Below are 23,724 nucleotides of genomic sequence, written 5' to 3'. Positions count from 1 at the left end.
CTACCTCACGGGATCCTCCATGTAATCATACGTGTATGTGACCAAGCCAAGCGAACTGGAAGGCCAGCCCCTGCTGAGGTGGGCACAGGGAACAGCCTGACAGGCAGTTCCCAAGGGAGAGGTGCAGGTGACCCCAGAGGTGACAGCCCCAGCTGCCCGCAGACCTGTGCCCAGAAGCTCAGACCTGGTGCCCAGGGCTGAGGGTACTGAGTCAGCAGTCGGGCTCTGACTCAGCAGTGCTCAGTGGCCAGGGCACCACAGCAGGAGATGAGGAACCAGAGAGGAAGATGCAGGGAGAGAGCAGGAGGCAGGTGCAGAGGGAAGAGGCAGCCCACGCCTCACCTGCAGAGAGGAGCAAGGAGCATGGCAGAGACAGGGCACAGGCTCTGGAGCCTGAGAGCTCGGTTCAAATCTCCACCACACCTCCTCCTGCCTGGGAGGTCAGGAGGCCTCGGCAAGCATCCCCGGCCCCTTAACTGGGGGTAATACTCTCCACCCTACAGCAAAGTTAGGAAGATTAAATGCCCGATACACATCAGGTCCTCAGTTTGTAGCAGCCACACTTCACGGAGTGGCCTCGGAGCAGGAAACTACAAAGGAATAAGGAAGGCCCTGCTGGGGCCCAGGATCCGGGTCGGACTCTGCTCAGTGTCTGGGAGGGGACAGAAGAGAGTCAGAAAAGGCTTCTTTCCCTCACTGTAGCATTCACGGGTCCTGCTTCCCCAACGACCATGGCAGAGAGTGAGAGGCCACAGTCCAGGCTCATGCCAAGGTGGCTCCAGCAGGCAGGGCCACAGCCACTGAAGCAGCTGGGAAATTCCCAGGACATCTGGCCCATCCCACCCTCGCCCCTGCACAGGGCTGTCCCTGGCAGTGCAGGCTGCTGTGGGGCATGGCTGAGGCTGCAGGGTCGCAGCCCATGGTGGCCTGGAACAGCCTTGGGGCCAGGTGACCAGCCAGACCCCAAGCTCCCGAGGGAGGGGCTGGGCTGCGAACTGACCCTCTGTGGAGCTGCACGGATGGCAGCTGCCAGGGCCCTGCTCACCTGCGCCAGGACTTCCATAAACTTTTTCAGGGCCACCAGGCGCTGCCCCTCCAGGAGAGAAAACTTGCCCACTTCTACCCGCAGGATGTAATGCAGTGCAGATTCTAGGTCAGCCATGTAGATCTTGGAGCTGAGGACCCAGAGAGGGGCAGAGAGAAAAAAGGGGTATTAACCACAGAGCAGAGCTGGGGAGGAGTGCCCAGGGCTAAAGGGAGACGAGATGGGCCACTGCTGATGGTCCCAGAGTACTATAAGTTGACTCCTGGCTATGCCAGTAACTGGGACCTTGGGTATATTACTTAACTTCTCTGAGCCTCAATTCCTCATCTGTAAGATGAAGATAATAAATTGCTCACAGGAAGGCGGCTAAGAGGATTAAATAAAAGCATAAATGTATACACACACCCCCCCCCCAGCAGCTCCTGGCATGGAGTAGGGGATCCCCTGTGTGGGCCCTGGGCCAGCCCACGACTCATGAAAGGTGTCTTAATCAGGCCACTAGAGGAAAGTTGAGTTTTATTCTTGGTTCTGAACAACGACCGCTAGGGACAGACAGACCAACAGGTGCACCCACACATGGCTTTGGAAGAGCTGTGCACGGGAGGGCCAGGCAGGAGGGGAGGCGGTATGTGTATTATTTGGGGCTGATGTCCTCACAGCTGCCAGACCTTGGGTGTCACGCAGGGCTCCAACTCACATCTCCTGGGCTGACCCAGCCCGGAGGAAAGCTGCAGGCTCCAAGCTGCCTGCTCTACCTGAGGCCCAAAGTGCTGATGGGAAGGGCTCCTCAAGTGCTGGCTGCTTCTCCAGCCACCTCCTGAGACCTGAGTTCTGGCCTCAGTTCTACAGGGAACTACCTTTGGGAGCTGGGCCAACTGAATCTACCTCTCTGGGTCTCGGGATCACCCTACCTCCTACAGTGGAAGTAGCCAACAAGGTCAGCTCACAGGGTAGGCACTGTGACCCCCTGCACTTGACTCTTGTGCCAAAGTCCCCTGTCTTCTCCACTGTGGTGTGCCTGGGCCTCAATTTACCTCTCCATTCTTTTGTTCTGCCTGAAGAAGTGGCCTCATGACTAAAAGAGATAATGCACGAAGCTTGGCACATGAGGCCAGTGAGTGTAAGCTATTATAATCTGAATGCTTTATATAATCATAATTTGAATGGTCATATGACCATTCTAACCTCTCAGTCTCTCTTTCCTTCTCCCCTGATTTACTAAAAATCTCTCCATTAGCACTTTCCACCCTTAAAGTCCCTGCAGTAGGGATACAAATTTAAAGTCCTGGGGCAGGGATACAAATTCCTTCTGGATATCAGACGCCTTTTCCCTTCATTCTCTTGTGCAGCCTCCTCATGGAGGCTGCCTTCCTAATGCAGCTCTGAGCTCCCTGGCCACCTATTTCCACTTGGTTTGCCACTAGGGGGCCAGCACAAGAGATTTATGGCCTTGTCTCCCCGCCCAAAAAGCAGGAATTCTACCACAAGAGCAGAGTCTTAGAGCCTCGGGGGGAAGAGTAGCTTTCTCATGCTTACAACTGAGCACAAAGATACAGGCTAGCCTCAAAAAGTAGTGAGCTCTCCGCCATGGCCAGTGCGGCTCAGTGGGTTGGGTGCTGTCCCATGCACTGAAAGATTGCTGGTTTGCTTCTCCATCAGGGCACAAGCCCAGGTTTCGGGCTCAATCCCCAGTGTGGGGGGTATGCAGGGGGCAGCCAATCGATGTTTCTCTTTCACATCAATGTTTCTCTTTCTCCCTCTCCCTTCCTCTTTTCTAAAAATCAATTAAAAAAATCTTTTTTAAAAAAGTAGTGAGCTCCTCGACACCAGAGACATTCAAGTGAAGTTGGGTATCTCCCTAGAAGGGAGCTGTGAAGGGACTGTGTGGACCAGGACTCCACCTGCCCTGTAGATCTGTATTCACGATGCCTAGCACACAGCAGGCACGCAAACTACCTGCTGAAAAAACCACTGCTTGGGTGGGAAGCTGGTTTGGAGGCCACAGGTTATCTTTCCAAGATAATTCTACTTGCTTTTGAAGAGAGTTAAGCTTAAGCAACGTGGGCACTGGGAAGTATTCATTCCATCACAAAGGTTACAAGGAAATCCTGCCACTCCCACATATCTAGGGCTCTCCTAGGCATGGCCGGCAGCTGGGGGCGCCCAAAGGCCAGCCCTCAGGGGTCTGGGCTCAGGATGTCATGTGCTCAGCCCATGGAGGAACAGAGTGTGGTATGAAGGGAACATCTGTGAGCAGAGGAAAGGCTGGGGTGGGGAAGGGGTGAGGAAAACTGAGTGTGGCCTTACCGGTCTGCAACTTTCCACACGGTGGGAGCTACCGTATTAGCAACGGTTGGTGCAACCGTGGTCTGGGCAGCCTCCCGGGTGGCCCCAGCAAACCTCTGCAGGTAAGTGGTGTAGAAGGACCTGGATTCCATAAGCCTATAAGGGCAGAGAGAGACAGAGGAGAGGCAGTGAGGACAGAGAAACAGAATCCTAGAGCTAACTCATGTTGGGAGACGAGGCAGGGGGCTCATTTGACAGAATGTTTATTAAGAAATATTTGAACTTGGTTCAGTCTCATCCGCTGTGAGGTCAAAACCAGGGCACCCATGATTCACTTTAACCTTTCCATTCACTGTTCATACTGATGCCAAATCCTATCTGGAAAAGCAGCTAACCTGCCTGGAGAGGCTGTGGTGCAGAGAGCCTCTGGGGACAGCTAGTCCTGCCCAGGGACAGGATGACTACCTTCCCCAGAGACCAAAGGTGCAAAATGATGGCTGACCTCAAGAAAACTGACGCTCACAAGCCTGCTCTGAGGTACCGGGGGGGACATTACTCCCCAAGGAAGTCAAGGGAGTTTAATATGTGAATTTTTTTAAAATAGCAAAAACAAAAAAATCACTTAAAATTCTCAAATCCTTTTACAATCCTTTTGATTTCTTTCTCTCTCCTGACAGTGAGGAGTTCTCAAGGGCAGGGAGCGTCCCCTGGTCCAGGTCCAGGGAGGGAGATCTGTGAGGACCAGTGGCACTGTGATGGGACCCCCAGGGGAGCTGGCATCGGGAAGCATCGAGTTCCACTCCGCTGTCCTGGCCCGATGTTTATCGATGAACAGATGGCTTGGAAGCAGCATCGTCACAAACAATTTTCCCCTCCACCAACTCCCAGTGAGGAAACAATGCCATCTCTCCCCCGCCAGGACAGGAGTTTTCTGGGCCTATGCAGAAAGTGAGTCCCTACTGTCCTCCTGTGGCCATCACACTTCCTTGCCCCAGCAGGACACTCTGACAAGGCCTGGCCCAGGCGGCCTGGTGGTCGGGTCAGCCGGGGCAAGTGGTCGCCCTGCCCAGCCTCAGTGCAGAGTGGTGCTAATGGCCCAGAGGACAGCTCACTGGGCACCTCCAGCAAGCCTTGATCTCCCAGCCCTTGAGCTCCTGACGGCAGGGCCAGCTGACATCAATCATCTGCCCAGGGAGGGCACCGAGGCACCATCTGGCACCATTTAGCGGGCCATTCGGCAGCACGAGCCTGACAGGGGCTGCGGCTGGCCTGATTGTTTTCTCTTGGCATTTTGGAACTGGCTATTGTCTGACTCCTAATGAACTTTTCTGCAATTAGAAAACCAAAGGGAGGGAGGGTCAGGCATACTTGAGTGCCTGCCAGGCCTGCAGCCTGCCAACGAGTCTGCCTGAACAGAGGTGGACAGGGGATGGTGCTAAAGTGCCAAGCTGGGTGTGCCAGGGGCTGGAGGCAGGACGCCTGGGCTGGTCTCCTGACTATAGAGACACTGCCCCACATCCCAGAGGCAGACATCTGTTTCTCCTGCAGAAGGTGCTCCAAGCCCGCCCATGGGCTCTCAGAACATTCACAGAACTTGTCAGTCCCTGTGAAAGGCTGGCAGGCTCTCTAGGCAGGAAGAACGGATGGGCACAGGGAGGGAGGAGACTGGGACAAAGAGACACTGCACTCACACAGGAACTCGGGAGACAGAGCCATTCCGAAACAGCAGGTAGCAAGATGGGAAGTCGGTGACGCCAAACTTGCTCACCACATCACCTTCCGTGTTCAGGACCCTGCGCACCGCAATGCCTTCACGCTGGGACAGGTCCAGAATCACCTGGAGAGACAGTCAGACATCTGGGGGCCAAGCCATTAGGTAGAGGGAGCCCCGGCAGGCACCTGGATGGCAGGATTCCACCCACTCTAAACCTTTCAAAGAACAGACTATTGTGATGAGTGAGAGTCTCCGACCACCAGCCCCATCTACCCTACAGGTAACGAGAGCCAAACATTGCCCAAGGGAGGGGCCTTGGAACTGTTCAAGCCACACATCCTGCATCTTCCAGGACAGCCCCAATTTAATATCATTTTCTTCCCAAAGAAAGCAATTGGTAAAAGGCATAATAGAATGAGGGTTCATTTTACTCATATTTATAAAGTTTTCTATGTTCCAAATCAGAAAAACATACTGAGTCAGTCATGATTTTATTTTTAAAAAGAAATAGGAAGGGAAAAAAGAATATTAGCTCACATTTACTGAGTATGTATTATGTGCCGTATATAGATTGCTTCATTTAATCTTCAAAATAACACTATGAAACAGGAACTATCATTAGGAGACCAAGCCGCCTGGGTTTGAATCCTGGCCCCACTGGCTCAAACCTCTCCCTGACTCAATTTCCTTACTTGTAGAATTATAATAACAACAATACCAACCTCAGAGGATTGAGTGGGTTAATTTTACAAAAGTTCTCACAACAATTACTAGCAAATAGTAGGTACAGAAGTATTCATTTAAAAAATAAAACTATTGTAGATGAAGAAACGGGAGCTTAGAAGTGAAACCGTGTTTCCAGGTCACACAGCCAGCAAGAGCCTGAGCTAGGCTACATAAATCCCAGTTCAATCTGGCTGCAGAGCCTGGGCCCCTGGCCACTGTGCCCTCCTGCCTCTCAAACTAATAATCATCCCTGAGAACCTCTGCATGAACACAGTCCACAGAGGCCCCTGTCCCTGGTTACTCAGGGGACTTAGGTGAGAGAGGGAAAAGAGCTGATTGCAAGGAACACTTATCCATCACTTCTAAGAGACAGGCATGACCCCAGGCCTGGACTGGGACGTCAGGACGGTCAGATATGTCTCAGCAAAGCTCCAGGCCCCCTCCCCACCTCCCTGTGCTTCCCCTCTCAGGGCCAAGGGCCTGGAGACAGCGCAGAGCTCTCAACAGTGCTTGATGAGTTTCAGGAGGAAAACCACTCAGAAGCAACAGTGGTGATGACCTTCACCCCCACTCTCACATCTCTCCTGTCCCCTTGCATTGCCTTGGCACTTCTCCCATGCACTGGCCCATCCCACCTTTGCATCTGGGAGAACCCACACGTGGCCTAGAGAAGTCCATGAGCCAGCGGATGGAAAGGACAGCTCACTGCATTAGGCCAGGGGACTGGATCTTTATACAGCAACCACTCTGTGTCAGCCACTCATCCGGGCCCTTTACCTAAACTGCCTCATTTGACTTTCCCAATAATTCTCTGAAGAAAATTATCACTGCTTCACAGACAGGGAAATGAGACTCAGAAAAGTTGAGCAACTTGATCACAACATATCATGTAAGTGATGGAGTGGAACTGCAAACCTGCCAGGTTCTGTTACCTGCCTCACCTGGTAAGGGACCCCACTTCCTCATGAGGAACTGGATGATCTCTGATGTCATCTCTCTCCTAATTTTTTTTACTCCAATTCTATGGGGATGAGAGGAGGGCCAGTGTGGAAATGACACGGGCTCTGGAGGCAGAAACAGCTCGTTCAAAGCCCTGTTCTGGGAAGTCACTGGCTGTGTGAGCTTCAACATGTTATATAACCATCTTTGTTAACCGTGAAGATTAGCAACTATGTGTGCCAGCAATATAATCCAACCCTCAATAAACAGCAGGTCTTATCAAATTTGGTTTCGATGAAGGAGATAAAAACAGACACAGGACATGTAACATACAGCATAGTCAGTAACAGTATATTAACTTTGTATGGTTACAGATGGTCACTAGACTTATTGTGGTGATTATTTTGAAATGTATACAAATGTCAATTCACTATGTTGTATAACTGAAACTAATAATAATATTGCATGTCAATTACACTTCAATTAAAAAAAAAATACAAAGGTTTTAAAACAGGAAAATCCAGCCCCTGCACTTCCCATTTCTCCCAGCAGGGGTCAGGCCAGTGCTGGGCTCAGAAGTGCACAGGACTGAGACCCTAGAATTTGACTGAGACCCTAGAATTTGCCGGAACAGCCCTGATCCTGAGCTCACTGGGCTCTCTCCCAAGGGCCATCCAGGAGTTACAAGAACCCTGAGGGCAGCTCACCTCTCTACCCAGGTAGGAGCCTTCCTTTTCAAAGATCAGGGCCAGGTATTCTTCGTTGTTTCGTGCAAAGAACCCATTAATCTCCTCCAGCCTGCAAGAGACAAGGCTGGCAGTCACTCCACAGCCAGTGGGAATGAAGCAAAAGTGCTGGTGACACCAGCTGACACTGTACAGCAAGTACAGCCACACAAACCTCCTCTACTCAAGGCTTCATGGAAGCCACCCCATGCCTGCCCTCTAGCGGGAGTAAACCAAACCCTTAGTCTCAAAGGATGGTGCCCCTTGCCTAACCCTGGTTCTTCATCTCACCCACCTGGCTGACTTGCTTTGCCATCCTGTCTCTTTACAAGTCAGGAGTGAGTAGGAAGTGGTCTGGGGAGGAGGACTGGGAAGGGACACTTGGAGACCAGTTGTCTCCATGTTTTGGGTAAGGCCCAGGCTTAGTGAATATGGATGCTGTTGTCCCTAAGAGATTAGTGGCGATTAGTATCCACCAGATACAACCTTGATCTGTGGCAAGTCACTATCAACTGCGAGATCTGCTTTTTCCTGTCCCAGAGTGGACATAAGAAAGGAACTGGGGAATCAGAAAGTCCTGGGTGCAGGAGCCCGTAGATGCTATCTAATCCAAGTTCCTTATTTTAAGATGAGGAAACTGAGGCCCAAAGGATAGGGGGAAGTTAATAAGGTGGCAAATTTTATTATGCCCCCAAATCACAGAATTAAGCTACCAATTGTTTTCATAACTCAGTTTCAACAAAAAAAATAACTAATATAAAAATGATTTGTCCCCTAACTGTACTTAAAAGCAGAACATCATCACACATGCTTGAGGCTCGCAGGTAAGGTGGCCTTAGGGGGCTATATCTTCCTTTTACCCCCAACCTGACGACTCAGTTCTCTCTACTGGGTCCAGGGAAGTGGCAGTGATCGCCTCTAAAGAGAAGGCACACATGAGGCCAGTGCTGGAGCCCAGTGACAGACAGCACAAACGGATATGCCAGAGAGGTGGGAACTAGAGTGTACTCCAGTCAGTGGATGAAAAGAGGTACAGGCTCTGGCCCCCACCTCTTTGGCACATCCCCATTTGTGCTCTCTCACTGGGTGGGGCTCCAGTATTGGCCCCGAACTGCATGGCGTCTTGCTCTAACTCTCCACAGAGGAGACACATAGATTGACAACTGCACCTATGAATCCAACTCACATGACTCTTGTCATTTTTTCCTCAGTCCATACTCCACAGGGCCTCACGGAGACCAAGGACCCAGTATGTAGCCTTGGTACAGTTTTGGTCCCAGGAAGCACCCATGACCCAAGAACCACCCATGCCAAACCTGTACCATGCTCCTCACTTTTTCAATTTATCAATGTCTCTCTTTCATTTTCTCACATCCCTAATGGTGCATTTTCAGTACCTCATTTTCTTAGAAAAGAGGCAATCCTGGAAGCCTGCCTGGAACACAGATACAGGGTACCAGCCACCGGGCCTGACGCTCCGCAGCACAGGGAGCAGAGTCACGTATCCCCATCCCCCAGTCACTGCCACTGCTCAGGAAAAACCACCATCTTCACTTTACAGAGACAGGGTTTTCCTCTTCCCAGCCCCCGCCCCCTTTCCTCTAAATGGTCCTCGATCCCTTTTTCCTCCCCATGCCCACTCTCCCAGTCAGCCTCCCCGGGTTAGATCATGTGAAATTCTGCTGTACCCCCAAATGTTCCTGGGCACAGGCGTGAGAAGCAGCAACAGGTTATGGCCTGAAGAGCCCCCGCCCCTATTCCCACGCAGCGGGATAGGTCCTTGCACCTGCCAGTCAGCTCCAGGAAGACAGGGCCCCTGGGCAGGACCTCCAGAAAGGGAAGCCCTCTGGCCCACTGAGATGTCCGCCCCAAAGGCAAAGGAAGAACCAGCCTGGGACCCCTTCCCTGCTGTCCCCACCTCCCTCTCGCCTCTAGGTCTGTGATCCTGGCCCACACGGCACCAAGCCTGCCCCTGGCCCCAGTACCTGGTCGGCTCCAGTGGGGGACAGGCTGGGGGCCACGTGTCAGTATGGGTCTCCAGTGCGTCGATGAGCCTCTCCCGCAGTGTCTGCACCTCAGCACCAGCCACTGTGAATGAAGACGGACACGGGGACAGGGGTGAGGAGAGCAGGAGAAGGGATCCAGTGCCCCCGTCAGCTTCACTCACAGAAACAAAGGGCCCAGGGCTGCTGGTTCTGAGAGAAACAGCACAGTCAGTCCTACTCTGTACTCACGGCCCTGAGCTATGCAAGGGGACCCCTCCCTCAGGGCGCAGGAAAGAGTTCCTCAGACGTGGGCCCATCAGGGCTCCCCCAGGGGCTGTCTGGCTTGCCCTTCTGATGCCAACCCCTGACATGAAGGGCGACCCCTCCCCACTCCCAGGACCCTGGATGGACCAAAATCTGAAGGCACCTTCCAGCAGGGCTGGGAAGGACCGTCGGGAAAACACAAATTCAGCTTTCAGCTGGGGAACGCATCATCTGCAGGCCTTGCCGTGCTTTCGCCCAGCAGAAACCCCAGTAAAGAGGGGGGCAGGGAGAGGAAGACGTTGCCAATGCCCACAGGTCAACGCCAGCCAGGATACCCACCTGCCAACGTTGCTCCTGAGCCATCCCTGGTAAAGGCCTTAAAGAACTGGAAACAAACACACAGGTGACAGTCAGTGACGCGTACAGCTGAGGTCAAACTCGGTGCCACTCGGGGCTGCATCCAGACCCAGCTGCTCACTACATGGGTGGCTCTGGGCAAAGAACTTCACTTTGGTGAGTCTCAGTTTCTTCATGTGGAAAATGAGAACATGGAGGGAGCTGGGCGCTGACGCTTCCCCGCTGTCCTTGCCTCCAACCCCGAACCCCGCAGCCCCGAGGCACGGAGGGAGGCCAGACGCAGCAGCCCACGCACTTGACAACAGGTGGGCTGTTCCCACAAAGCCCGAGAGCCAGCGCCCAATGGCTGGGAGACGTGTACAGTGGCACCTCGGCTTTCGAATGGAATCCGTTCCGGAGCCCGGTCGAGTTCTGAAACGTTCGAAAACCGAGGCCTCAGGATCTCGCCCTCAGTGGAAGCTGTGGGGCATGTTCGACTCCCGAGGCATGGTCGGAAACCGAAGCATTTCCTTCTGGGCTTACGGTGTTTGTAACCTCAAATGCTCGCCAACGGAGATGTTCGAAAACCGAGGCGCCACTGTATTTATGAACGAATATGAAGCCCACCGCTGTTTTTCCTTGCAGACCCATATGAACACATAAAGTGAAGTCACTTCATATGCCCCGTGGGAAATGTCAGCCGCCCTCTGAGGTGATCTGTCTTTGTCCCTTATGTTGGAAGAGGGGCTTGGAGACTGCTGTCTCTGTCCACTGAGATCTCCCAGCCTGGCTCAACAGATGCTCCATGTTCAGTCCTACTGAAGGGTGGCCTGAGCCTCGGAAGAAACGGGTCTTGTTACAGAGAGACCAACTGAACCCACAGCTTTGCCCTTTTCCCATTTACATGACAGTCGAGGCCCAGTCTGTCACCCCTGGGTGAGAGGACAGACAGAACGGAGGACAATTCCTCAGAATCTGTGCTTCTGCCTAAGTGGCGAGAGAGCTGTCAGGGTTCAGTTATCCTTCCAGATAGCCACTTAAGTGCCTGGGAAGAGCCCACAGGCTGGGAAGAGGACTTTTCCTGAGGTGCCTAACCTCAGGGCCACTTGTAAAAACCTTTGGCCTCTGCCTCCAACAGCATGGCCAGTTGGCCTTGTCCCAAGTTGGTGGCTGAGTACAGGCCCTAGGGTCGGCTGGACCTGGGTTCACGGCCTGGCGCTGCTACCCCCTGGCTGTGTGACCTTGGGCAATCATTAACCTCTCTGAACCTTCTCATCTTTAAAATGAGGATGACACCATCTACCATGAATAATTGCTGTAAGGAGTCAATGGTAACACATCTGAAGTGCTTAGCATGGTGCCAGGGACATACAGTAAGGGGTCACTAAATGTTAACTGCATCATCATCATCATCAACTTCTTCATCATCATCATCACCCCTCCCCTTGTTCCTACCACTTAAACACTAGGAAATATGGATCACCTGGCACTGTTTGTTCCAGCCATTTGTCAAATGTCAAATCCTGAGGCCACCATCTCCCACCTGAAGAACAAGGACATGAGAAGCTGCCCATTTCTCCCCACCTGCAACCTTCCCTGCTCCCTGGGACCTTACCTGGGCCTAACTCTGCTCACCCCTCTACACTCTCTCTTTTTAGAGCATTAACATAAACTTCCACTCTGGGTGAAAACCACCCGCTAACCCACACCACATATATTTACATATTTATAATGGAGTTCTCTGCAATGACTGAACACGTTTGGAACGAACAAAATCATATGTTAGCCTAATACTTGTAAAACGATCGCAAATGTCTTGGACTGTGTCATGAGATCAAATAGAAAAACATGTTAAGGCATTTATGAGCTGACGCTGTTTCCCAGAAACAAAATTATTATTTAAAATATATTTTTGTTGATTTCAGAGAGAGAGGAAGGGAGGAGAGAGAGATAAAAACAGCAATGATGAGAGAGTCATTGACAGGCTGCCTCCTACATGCCCCCTGCTGGGGTCGAGCCCAAAACCCAGGCATGTGCCCTGACCGGGAATCAAACAGCAACTTCCCGCATCATAGGTCGATGCTCAACTGCTGAGCCACGATGGCCAGGAAGAAACAAAATTAAAAATGCACCTCTTTGTGGTTTGATTTGCTAACAAATAAAAACCCAGAGGCTGATCCTTACAGCTGCAGTTTCCATGGCAATGGCGCCCATTTGTGTGCAGACAGAACAGACCTCGACTTGTTCCACAGGCAGAAGACACTCCTGACCTCATGATGTCTGACACTGGTGGCTTTCCCATAGCTGCAGCTGGCATTTTCAGTTATTGCAAAGTAACATAGTAATTCTTCTTTATCACCATTGCATTACCCAGGTACTTAGTAAGAGAGGCTGGCACTACCTCCATCAAAAGGCAGCCTCAATTATAATGCTGTGTACCTGAAACTTATATACTATCATATCCCAACATTACCTCAAAAAAAAAAAAAAAAAAAAAGGAAGCCTCCCCAGGCCTTCTGAAGGCCCCTGCCATGGGTAGCGTGGAGTTGGACAGGAGCCTGGGTTAGCAAGAGTGACCTGGGGGAATGCAGGGACTCCAGGAAAGGCGCCCACCTCCTTCCAGTTACCTCTGTGCTCTTACCCAGCCTTTTTTCTGTCCTCAAAAGCTCCCATCTACCTTCTAGAACAATATCACTGCCCAAGCTCTCGCTCCCACACCTTGCTCTCTTTAGGAACTTTTTCCTATCAATCAATCTCTCTTTCCCCTTCTCTGTCAGCTTCTCCCCTCTGCCTACAAATAGATGCAAGTCCTCCTAATCAAAGTATTGTGCTTTGTTTAAAAAAAAGGACTGGAAGGGAAGGAGAATGGTCCCGGTCCCCTGCTAGCCATATATTCCAAACAGAATCTGCTTCACTCTTCCCATTTCCCTTCTTGCTTCGTGCCCGTGACCAGCCTGCTGTGGCACATGCCCTCACCACCCAGCTGACGTCCTCTGGTCAATCCAACGACCTTCCTGCTCCCTCTGCAGTGTCTGATGTTATCACTACCTGCTTCCCCCATGGCCAGGGTTTGCCATGTTTTTATGCCACATTTTCCTGACACTCTCCTTCCGTGCCTTCATGTCACCACCCTCCCTCCGTTTGCCTGACACTGACAAGAACCTGTCAGTCCACAAGTTCTGTGACTTTGACCTTGTGACCCCTCTTCAATAGTACTCTAGACCAGCTGCCTTGTCTAGACCAGGGTGGACCCCCTAGCTCCTGGCCTGCTGTGACAGTCCCTGCCTGACCTCATTTTATGCCCTCAGAAATTTTAACAAGCTCAATCTTTTCATTCTCCAACCATCTTCCTCACTGCCACTTTGTTTACTTTTCTAAGGCATAATTCTGGTCTGGTCATGTCACTCTTCAAATCTCTTCCATGACTCCCCATTGCCAATGAATTATGTCCAGACTCAGCACATGAGAGGATTTCCAGGATCTGACCCCAGACTTACCTCCCACTGCCCCCATTCCCTACACCTCAGCTACAATGGACTCCAACCTGAACTTTCCACCCACCCGCCTACCCACCTCCCTGACTGGGAGGGCAGGACTAGCTTGTTCACCTCTGCCAGCCCCACAGCGCCTGGTGCATTGTCTGGGACATGGAAATTCTCAAAAGCCATCTGTTCAGTTAAACTGAGGATCTCTGCCCTTTGATCATCTTGGAAGCTCATGTAAAAATCACAGTAAAATCTCGTCAGGGCACATTTCTGTCCTCTTAAGTCAGCTGTGGGAGGCGCATGCCCTACCCAAGGCAAACCACCACAACGCTTCAGAAACAGACAATTAGGACATCAGCAGTGAGTTTCCTTTTCTCCGGGAGCAGCCAGCACCGGTCCCTTTCCTTCCGTCACTTCCAGGAGTGTTGGCCTTCCTCAACCTTGGAGCCCCTGGAAGACCTCCGCGTCTCCCCAACGGCAGGAGAGACTGGCTGGCATCGGGCAGATCTTTATCAACCTAAGCAGGAGCAATTGCCTTCTGGGGGCCAAATAGGACCAATAGAAAGCACGCTTTCCAGCGATGACCATCAATGGCATGGAATCCAAGCTTTTAGAACAAGTTTTAAGAGAAATATCCCAGTCTCCAAATATCTAGGGTGAGCCCATAAGGATCTGCAAGTTTAACCATTCCTATGTGGTGGACAGTCAGTGGAGGGAACGGCTGGAAGTGCAGGTGACTGCTGCTGAGGGAGGGCCCATCTCCCTTTTCCAGAGAGGCACAGGTGACATCTGAGTCCTGTCCCCCTCCCTGACATCTCATCCTCTATCAAGAGCCACATAAGGTAATGGCCCAGACTCTGTGCATCCCCCCAGGTGTCCACATTCCCAGACTTGAATGCAAGGACCTGCCATCACTGGGCACCCCCTTCCTGGCATGACCTCAGTCCTGCACTTGAGCCTGCACTCTGGCCAGACCAGTCTTCTCAGCACACATTTTCCCCACACAGGGCCTTGGCTCTCACCTCCTACCCTGCCCACACTCCTCTCTCCTAGCCGAACCTACAGAACCAAGCAGAGCTTCCCCTCCTACACGAAATCCTCTCCGATACTAGAGGGAAAGAGCTCAGTGAGCCAGCCAAGCCCCAGCATTCACTGCTTACCGATCACTCACTGCCTGTCAACTAGCTGGAGAACTCACAGTGCCCTTGCGAACAGGACCTCCGTGTCCAGCCTCTCTCAGGTTTCTGGCCATGTCTACATGTCTGGCCTCTAACACAACGGTGAGCCCAGTGCTGTGCACCCAGCAAGCACTCACGCAGTAGCTGCTGATGGACGGACTGCCACAAATGCAGTGCCCACAGAGGAGCCACCACGAGCCCCGGGGCAACGGGACGGAAGACAACCAATATTTAGTGAACACCAAGTAACACCACAGTGTCCCAGCACCTTCACACACAAGACCTCATTTCACACTTGGCAACAATCCTATTAGGTAGATATTATCATCCCACTTTTACAGACAGGGAAACTGAGGCCTGCGGCTGGGGCATTATTAAGCGACTTCCCAAGTCACATACAGTAAGCAGTGGAGCAGGATTTGAACCCACATCAATTATCTCCTCAGAATCTTGTAAAGCGGAGACTGCTGTCCTCTCCCATCTACCCCAGTGCTGCTGATCCCTGTAATCTTGATCCCAGCCAGGCCTGTGGCCACAAAGGGTGCTGGTCCATTACCCGCTGAGGGGTACCCATGTGGCTCATGGCAAAACCCTTCCCCCCAGAAGTTCCAGCCTCCAGGTCCCCAAGCACCACCCAGAACCTGCTGCAAACCAGTCCCTCCCTACACTTTTGTTTTCTTCCAGCTGGCTCCAGCTCCAGGCTGATGGGCCCTGACACAGCCGGCCCGCCCAGCAGTGCCAGGTGTTTGCTAAACAGGCTGGGCTGGTGGAGGATCACTGTTTGCTCATGGTGACAAAGGGCAGGAGGCAGAGCGAAGAGACAATGTCATATGTCACTGGAGGTGGCCAGACTCTTGTGTGGGCCTGTCCCCATCACACAAGCAACTCTCTCTTCCCCATTCAACTTGTGTCCTTCTCTTAGAGCTCTCACAGCCTTCGAGGGTAGGAGTGAGGACAGGCTCCAGTCCCCAGGTAGCCAGAGACAGGGCGCCAGGGCTATCTCTGGCCGTCCGGCAGTCTGGCCAACCTCTAAGGGTCTGCACCTCTTTCTAGGGTGTATAGGCATGCTGCCCACGGGCATACTGGGCTCTCAATGGGCCAGAATCTCTGTAGATCGGGAATCTGTTGTAGTGTTTTCCAAAAACTAGAAGCAATCTAGTAGTCAGTTGTAAAATGAATTTAGTGAGTCACAGTATTTTTAAAAAATAAACAGAACAGAAAGCATTAGTGTGTACAGCACTTAGTATGAACATTTTTTACAAAATATTTGTTTCAGTGATAACAGAAACCAACTTCTGGATCTCACTGTCAATGTCTATTCCTGCAAGTCACACTAACAATGTCTGAAAACCTCTGCATAGGGCCTCAGAGCAGAGACCCACCGGGAGCTTGACCCACTAAGGTCAGGGCACCAAGTGCTCTCCCTGCCGAAACTGGCCTCCAGTATCCTTGGGAGAGGCAGGGAAGTCACACCACTGTCTCTGGGGCTCTTAAGAAACAGATAGATGACTACCGGCCTGGCCACCCAGGTGCTGCCCATGTGGAGGCAGGGGAAGGTCAGGGCCTTGGCTGACACAGCCAGCTGGGCAGTTAAGGCGATGATTAATCACTCGAGGCATTCGGGCTGCGTGTGCTGCGTGACCTGGGTAGGCACCGAGGAGCTTTTAGACGGCCCGACTGCCTGGCTGCCTCCTTCACGCCCACTGAGGCCCAGCCTCTCCCAGGCAGAAACAGAAAGCCCCATGTGCCAGGCCCCACAGAACCCCCATAGGATGTCCTGACTGGGCCACAGTACCAATGCCAATCCCTCTCCCGGGGACTGAGCAGTGGCTGGATCCCCGTGCTGAGCGCCCCCACCCCCACCCCAGGAGAAAATATCATATGAACAAGGACTCCCTGCTGCCACAGTGGTTTTCCCACAGCTCCCACTCAGGGCTGCTCACCCTGGCTCAGCAAAGGGAACAGAGTGCCCCACCGTCTCCCTGTGGGGTAAATTTAAATACCCTTGGAGCTAAGGATAGGGCATGGCCCTGTCAGGGAGATGCTTTAACTTGAAAGGGATGATTTATAAACATTCTCTACTACCACCTCTAAATGACAGGGCCAGAGCTGTTGGCTCGCCATGCTGTTCCCTGGACCAGCCTGTCCTCAGCTGAACTGGGGCCTGGGCCCTGACCCTAAGTGGTAACAGCAGCATAGAAGGGAGCTCCATTGGGCCGTGGAAACCCTGAACCACTGGGCGTGAGGAACAGAAAGGTCACATGGAGTTAGAGTGGACATGGCTGGAGCCTGGGGCCTGGGGCCAGAGGAATGGAGTAATTAGGCTGAGACATGGCTCACAGTTCTGCTTGGAACTTGGAGCCCCTGAGCTGAGAGATAGCTTGTTCTGGGGAAAATGCTCGGCCTTTCAGCTCTCAAAGGCATTTTGTGATTATTATTAGTGGCTTTAGAGGAAACTGCTTTCCTTGATGCCATTTTGGTGCGAGGAGGTTTATTATTTAGAGCTGGAGTTAGAGAGACAGAGGTTCAGGTTGGAGCCTCGGCCTGAGCCCTGGGGAGGGTGCTACGTAGATCTGGACAGCCTTGCTCCTCTGGGCTTTCCCGGCCTCCCATTTGAGAGCCTTGGAAGTTGTTCAGATGTTAATTAAGCTGTCCATGCCCCATGGTGAGCAGGCTGGCGGGCAAGGCCTTCGCTACTTTGAGCTGGAGCTGTGGTGATGGTGACAGGGCTCTCATGTGCTGGGTGTGCTGCCAGCCTCCTGTGATATGATGGGGATCCCTGCCACCTGAGGCATTTTGGCATTGTAACCGTGGGGTGAGGCTACCCTGACAGGTCACTTCCGAGTTACTGGGGTTCAAGGCACTTGTCTCATGAGGAGGAGGGCTGCCCGTGTCTCCGGGGTCCTTTTCTGGGGGACTACTGGGCCACCCGAGTCTGATCATGCCACAGATGAGTCAGAGCCTGAATTCTGGTTTTATAGGGTTAAGTCAGACCTCCAAAGCTAGAAGGTCAGGACGGAGAGAAATTGAGAAGAGGCCCCTGGGAACTGGGAGCTCTCACCAGCCTGGGTGGTGATGTCTCCACAGCTGAAATCTGCCCACCCCAACACACCCACACACAGCTCCCTTTGCTTATAAAGGGGAGGATTTGCCAGACTGAGTGAACCTCTTTCTTTTCTGACTCCCAACTCATGTCCCTTTCTGCCTCTATAACAGGTGTCTCATTGAGCAAAGGGACAGTGCTCCAGGAGCATGGGATTTAAACAAACCAGGAGCATCAGAGAAGCCCAGAGCTGAGCAGACACACAACAGCTGGCAGCATGCTCCCCCAGCCCCAGGCCAACTCCCCACTCCCCGTCACACACCCTCACAGTCGGGAAGCCGGGGATGTTGAAGTCTCTGCAGACTGCACTATTGACCTCATCGGCACAGTCCAGGGCAGCGAGGTTCAGCGCCGGCCTCCAGTCTGAAAAGACAAGAACACCAAGGTAAGGAAGAGGGGCTGGCACCTTTGCCTGCTCACCTCCCCCATGCAACACCCCACACCCCAACCCCCACCACACCGCCCCAAAGCTCTCATGAGAAAGGTCTCCCCTTCCTCAGAAAAGGACCTCTGATACAGTCTGGTTATTCTGCATTTAGCCTGTGCTTGGGACAGTTAAACAGCACAAGCAATGTCTTGTGATGGCATCTGTGTTCCCCCTAATGGGGGTGGGGTGGCTGAAGAGAAATGGGGATAGCCCTCCAGGGAAAAGCCCCGACATAGCCTCTGTCCCTGCTGCCCTCTAGGGAGGACCAGTTCCAGAAGGGCAGAGAATATGCCTCAGGAAGTTTGGACTTACCCAGGGGACCCTTGGTGAAGACAGGAACTGGCACACAGCCCAGCTCGGGTGGGTGGGACAAAGGGTGTTGGGGACTGGCTCCCCAGCCAAGGATGGAGGCAGGAAATCCCAGGAGGAAGGGTAGGCACAGAAAACTTAAGAACCACAGGGAAAGAGCCCCAAGGCCAGAGTCTGGAAGGAGATTAACAGCTGCCAAGCATCAGGCCCCAGGCTGCGAGTCATCTGAAACTTATTGGCAGAGAGGATGATGGCATTGTTCTGGGCCACAGCCCAGGATCTGGGAATCAGAAAACAAACTCATCTACCAAGCAGGCCTCCCGAGCTCCGATTCAAGGTCAAGGTACCCCTTACACGCCCACCAAAATTCCACGTTACTGTGAGGCTGCTCCAGCTGGAAGGCAAGACACACACGTGAAGCCACAGGAATGGTGAGGTGGCAACGGGCCGGTGCCACACCATCCGTTACAGAGCTCTAAAGGAGTCTGGACACAGGAGAGACCAGCCCTGGGGACTAAGCTTGGGCCCACCAGGAAAGGTGGAAATTGAGTTGAACCTCGACAGCCACTCCAGTTGACAGGGAACTAACTGCAATACGAGAAGCAGCGAGCGGCAGGCTGTGAGGCTCTGCCGGAGATCAGGTGGCTGGCCAGCAGGCCCTGCTGGAGGGGTGGGGGCTGGGGTCCCCGGCTCTCTGGGCAGATGAGTGAAGGAGGAAACCTTCCTGTGGCTCACATGCTCCTCATGGGGCCCTACCCCTCTCATCTGGAGAACAAGGTGGGGTAGGGGGTGGAGGGGCTTCACAGGCAGCCCGCACAGCACCCATTAAGTACAGAATGCTGAAAAATCTATTTCAGGAGGCATCAAGCTCCCCATAACATTTTATGCCCAAAGAAGGAGTGTTACCCTCACTTCCACGAGACAGATGCAGGAAGAGGCAGGACTCCTCCGAGACAACCCCTGACCCATCCCTCAAAGGAAAGGCTCATAGCAACTAAGCTGGTCCTTTTTGTGGGGACACGAGGGAGGGGACCTGGGACTGTGAGGCTGGCCTGAGGCGACACCCTCCCCCTCCCAGCCCCCCCTCCCCCCTTCCTTTCTTGCTGGCAATCCACTCTTGGCACAGAAGCTTTTGGGATCGTGGCAGAGGCAGTGAGTGGGGGTGGAGGAAGGGGAAAGAGGGACAGCAGTGTTTAGTGGATGGAAGTGTTTAGCAGAGATAGGTGGGCCGCACCCTACCATGCCATTTTCCCAAACCCCTTCTTGCTCTTTTGGGGAGCTCTCTCGGCTCCCCTGGCACGCAAAGGCAGCAGTTTGGGTTTATCCAACTATCTGCAAGCTGGTGTGCACCCTTCAGCTTTAAATCACTTGCTGAGCAGCCTGCACAAACTGTGGCTGTGCTCAGGGGTGCTCAGCACCCCTCCAGCCCTCCCGGACACTCTGCTCTACCCTGTCACCCCCATCCCCAGTGTTGGCACCACTTGATGGGGCAGAGTCCGGTGGTCTGCCCACAGATCCACTAATCCCAGCCAGACTCCAAATCCTCTCCACCCTCCCCCCCAAATCTCCCCCTATTCTCCCCCACCCTACATTCCTTACTAACCTCACTACTAACCCACCCTCCATGTCCAGTGAGCTAGTACAGGTTTCTCAGGGCAGCCCCTCTCCAGATAACTGCTCTCTCGCTCGCCCACCCAGCCACCAAGCGATCCTTTCTACCTGTCCATGTGATTATGTCACTCTCTACTCAGGATTCTCTGGCAGAATTCTCCAATTGCCTTTAGAAGGAAACCTATAGCTCTAAAGCCATTCTCCATGTGTCCCCTGCCCACCCAGTCTCCTCTTACCACTTCCCCCAAAGGCTGAGCTTTTCTCCCATTTGTCAGGAACACATTTCCCCCAGGAAGAGCTGCCTTACAGGCCCAAGGCTCAGGGCCCCGTTTGCGTTTCTACCACATGCTTACAAGCCTGTCCATCCCTAAAAGTCTTTTCGTTTTTGCATCCTCACTGCCCAGCACACAGTAGGTGCTCAGTGACTGCTGACTGATTACAGTCACCCCAGGCTAGGAATGGCTCTCAGCGTCTCAGTGCTGGAGCACCTGCTCTCAGATTCAGTGTATCCTCAGGTCCGGGTAGGGGCTGAGGTTAACGCCAGTCACCTGCAAATGCAGGAGGAAGAGCTGCCCAGGTACAGGGTTTTGCCCTGAATCACAGGAAAGAGCACCCAGGCCTTTATTCGGTAGCTTCCTCCTGCCCAAGTGAGGGGGAGGGTGGGAAGCACAGGTCACCCCCTATGGCCGCCTGGCATACAAGAGGCTTCTGCACCTAAGGTTCTGGTCTCATTGTCTGGGGAGACCCACAGAGGAGGCCCAGCTGCTTTCAAAACAGTCAGCAAATCAATTTGACCCTAAGGGCAGAGGAGAGGCAACTTTGCATCCTTCCATCAGGGAGGGCCTGGCAAGGTAATGAAGGACCACAGGCCTTAACTGCTCTGCTCCTCTCCAAGAACTAAGTCACCGTTCCTCAGGCCAGAGTCAGTGCCCGCTGCCCGCTGGGGCACGAGGACTCTAAAGGGATGAGGGGAGAGAAGAGAAAGGCAGCGTCCAGTGAGCACTGGTGATCCCACTGGAGGCAGCTGTCATTTCCCCACGTTACAAACAAGGACAGGGACTGAGAGGCCTCCAAGCTGTCTTAGGCTCCCAGGCTCGCCTCGTCAGGGCCAGGACGCTACCTTTATATTTTCGATGTTTGCTCAATCACAACCTTCTAGGAGAGAGAGAACGGAGAAACAGCTTTGTCTTCTGGTTCCATACCATTCTCTGTAACAGTCAATATCACAGGTTCGGCTCTCACTTGGGTGAGGATGGTATTATGCGCTGGAGAGTTTATTGTGTGCCTTATTGATTGAGTTTAAAGCTCGCAACTACCCTACAAGGAAAGCGAAGTGCTTATCTCCACACCTGATTTTCCGACTGTAAAAGAGCGATTAGAATACCATGCCCAAGGCACACAACCAATCAGTGGTGAATTTGGGATGTGAACCCAGAATGTGAGCCCCTCTGCTGGTCTCGAGGGCCCAGGACAGAACAGAGAGCTGCTCTGTTGGCTTCTCCACCAGGAGACTCAGAGAGGGTGGAGTGTTGGTAGTAAGGACAGGTGATGCCTGGGAGTTCCCAGCCCCTTGCTCCTGGGCGGTCTTTGCCTCCTTCTCTTGAAGCCTGATTCCCTGTACCTCTAAGAAATGGAACCAGGGCCTCTTCTTACCTGCCCCAGGTCCAGGGAGAGGTGAAGGGGGAGGCTGGGGCCAGTCAGGTGCTCGAGGAGTCCTGGCTGAGGAATGTTTCTCAGGAACATCAGTGTCAATACCTTAATGAGCCATAATGACATAAAGATCTGGTCTGCACGAGTCACCGCGGGCCTGACTATTCATCACTCTGGTAACAGTACAGGAATAGAGAGGACCTTATCTGGGTGCCCCACGGGTAAAGCAAAGTACACCGACATCAGAGGAACAGAACCGGTGAGAGAAACTTCTTCAAGTGGCAGGTGACTTAAATACCACCACCTGCAGGCTCAACACCACAAGATCAGCAATGTCTAGCCTTGCTCTTGGGGAGAAAAAAATTTCCTGGTGCAATTACTGCCCTGGCAAAGTAATTTCTCTACTAACAACAGAGTAAATGAGCAAATGTAAAGGGGACGGTGGGGCAGCAAGTGTGTCCAGGACAGCTATGGACTTTGGGGTGGTGGCTGAAGGGATACTCTGTGCTAAGGGGGTGATGGGCTACTTCTGGACTCCCAGGCAGCATCCCCACCCCCACTCACTGGTCCAGGAAGGGGCACTGGACCCAGAGTCACAAGACTTGCTTATAGCTCTAACTGATGTGAGCTCCACACATCTCCTCTCTGGGCCTCAGCTTCCTCATGAGTTAAACAGGGGCGAGGGTAGATGTCCTCTCATGTCCCTTCTGGCTCTGACAACTGTGCAGACACTACATGGCAGACACTTGGCAAGAAAAATGGCCGTGAGACCTGTTGGTGTTAAGCAAGCCTGGGTCTCTATTGAGATAGAGGCCAAACCCACCCAGAGCCAGCCAGTCTAGAGCCCCACCAAAGTCTCTGGGAATTGTGCTGACGTAAGGAGTCAGCCAGTACTATGAGGTCACCACCTCATCCCTTCCTCCTTATTGCGGGCTTATGAGCAGTGAGGTCACAGGATGAACAAAATACTTGTCCTACCCTTCACACCTGGCTGACACCCCAGGTTTGAGTCAAGAAGAACCACAGCACCAGCAGAAGGCTCGGTCACTTACATTCACATGAGTCCTGTGAGGCTCATGCCATTGGCCTGCATGAGTGTTCAGTGGCCTCCTGCCCCATGCCAGGCTCTGTGCCAGGCATAACTGGGGTACAAGGGGGGCTGGCCTGTACCCTGGAAGAGAAAGGGAGGCAAAGCCACATTGCACACCATCACTCAGACATCCATGCCTTACAGGTCTCATCTTCATGGCTCTGCACAGGCCGGATCCCACCTGGCGCTCCCTTCCCCCTCCATCCACCTCTCCACCTGCCCAGGCTCTGGAAAGTCAGGAAGAGCTGGGTTCAAGGACCCCCTCTAGCATCTATGTGATCTTGGACAAGTTACTTCTCTGTAAAAAAAAAAAAAAAAAAAAAAGGACAGTATCTATTGCTCAGATATTTTCTCATAAAGATTATGTATAACAGTGGCCTGTAAAGGCCCTTAGTAAAGTGCCTGGCATTTGGTGAGTGTATAATATATAACTGCTTGAAGGCCTCTGGTGAACACATAGCTGCCTGTGACTTCTCCCGTCCCTGAATTCCTGCAACAAGAAATGACTGCACGCCCTGGCCAGTGTGGCTCGGTTGGTTGGAGTGTCATCCCGTGCACCGAAGGGTCTTAGGTTTGATTCCCCATCAGGGCACATACCTGGGTTGTGGGTTTGATCCCCAGTCAGAGTATGTTTGGGAGGCAAGCCATCAATGTTTCTCTCTCTCTCCCTCTCCCTTCCTTTCTCTCTAAAATCAATAAAAAGCAAAAACAAAAAATACATGTCCTCAGGTGAGGATTAAAAACAAATTTAAAAAAAAAAAAGAAATGACTGAGTAGCTTTTGGCCCTCTTCAAACACAGTTTCTTCCTGGTGCCAATTTTCCTGCCATGTGTAGCTCATTTCCCACAACT

General features: G+C 52.6%; 1 protein-coding gene across 1 annotated transcript in view; it reads right to left on the bottom strand.

Annotated features, from left to right (window-relative positions):
* The window catches only part of QSOX1 (quiescin sulfhydryl oxidase 1), a 35,144-nt gene that overhangs the window by 8,607 nt on the left and 2,813 nt on the right, over window positions 1–23,724 (bottom strand). Inside the window, exons 2-8 of the mRNA XM_087827592.1 lie at window positions 18,049–18,149; window positions 10,024–10,069; window positions 9,421–9,523; window positions 7,418–7,508; window positions 5,023–5,168; window positions 3,353–3,487; window positions 1,046–1,175 (exon numbers count right to left, since the gene is read on the bottom strand). Of these exons, the coding sequence (XP_087683718.1) occupies window positions 1,046–1,175; window positions 3,353–3,487; window positions 5,023–5,168; window positions 7,418–7,508; window positions 9,421–9,523; window positions 10,024–10,069; window positions 18,049–18,149 (752 nt within the window). The remainder of the gene's footprint in view (window positions 1–1,045; window positions 1,176–3,352; window positions 3,488–5,022; window positions 5,169–7,417; window positions 7,509–9,420; window positions 9,524–10,023; window positions 10,070–18,048; window positions 18,150–23,724) is intronic.

The sequence above is a fragment of the Miniopterus natalensis genome, chromosome 19 (genome assembly GCF_054644295.1).
Source record: "Miniopterus natalensis isolate mMinNat1 chromosome 19, mMinNat1.hap1, whole genome shotgun sequence".
NCBI classification, from domain to species: Eukaryota; Metazoa; Chordata; class Mammalia; order Chiroptera; family Miniopteridae; genus Miniopterus; species Miniopterus natalensis.
This window is presented reverse-complemented; position numbering and strand designations above follow the sequence as displayed.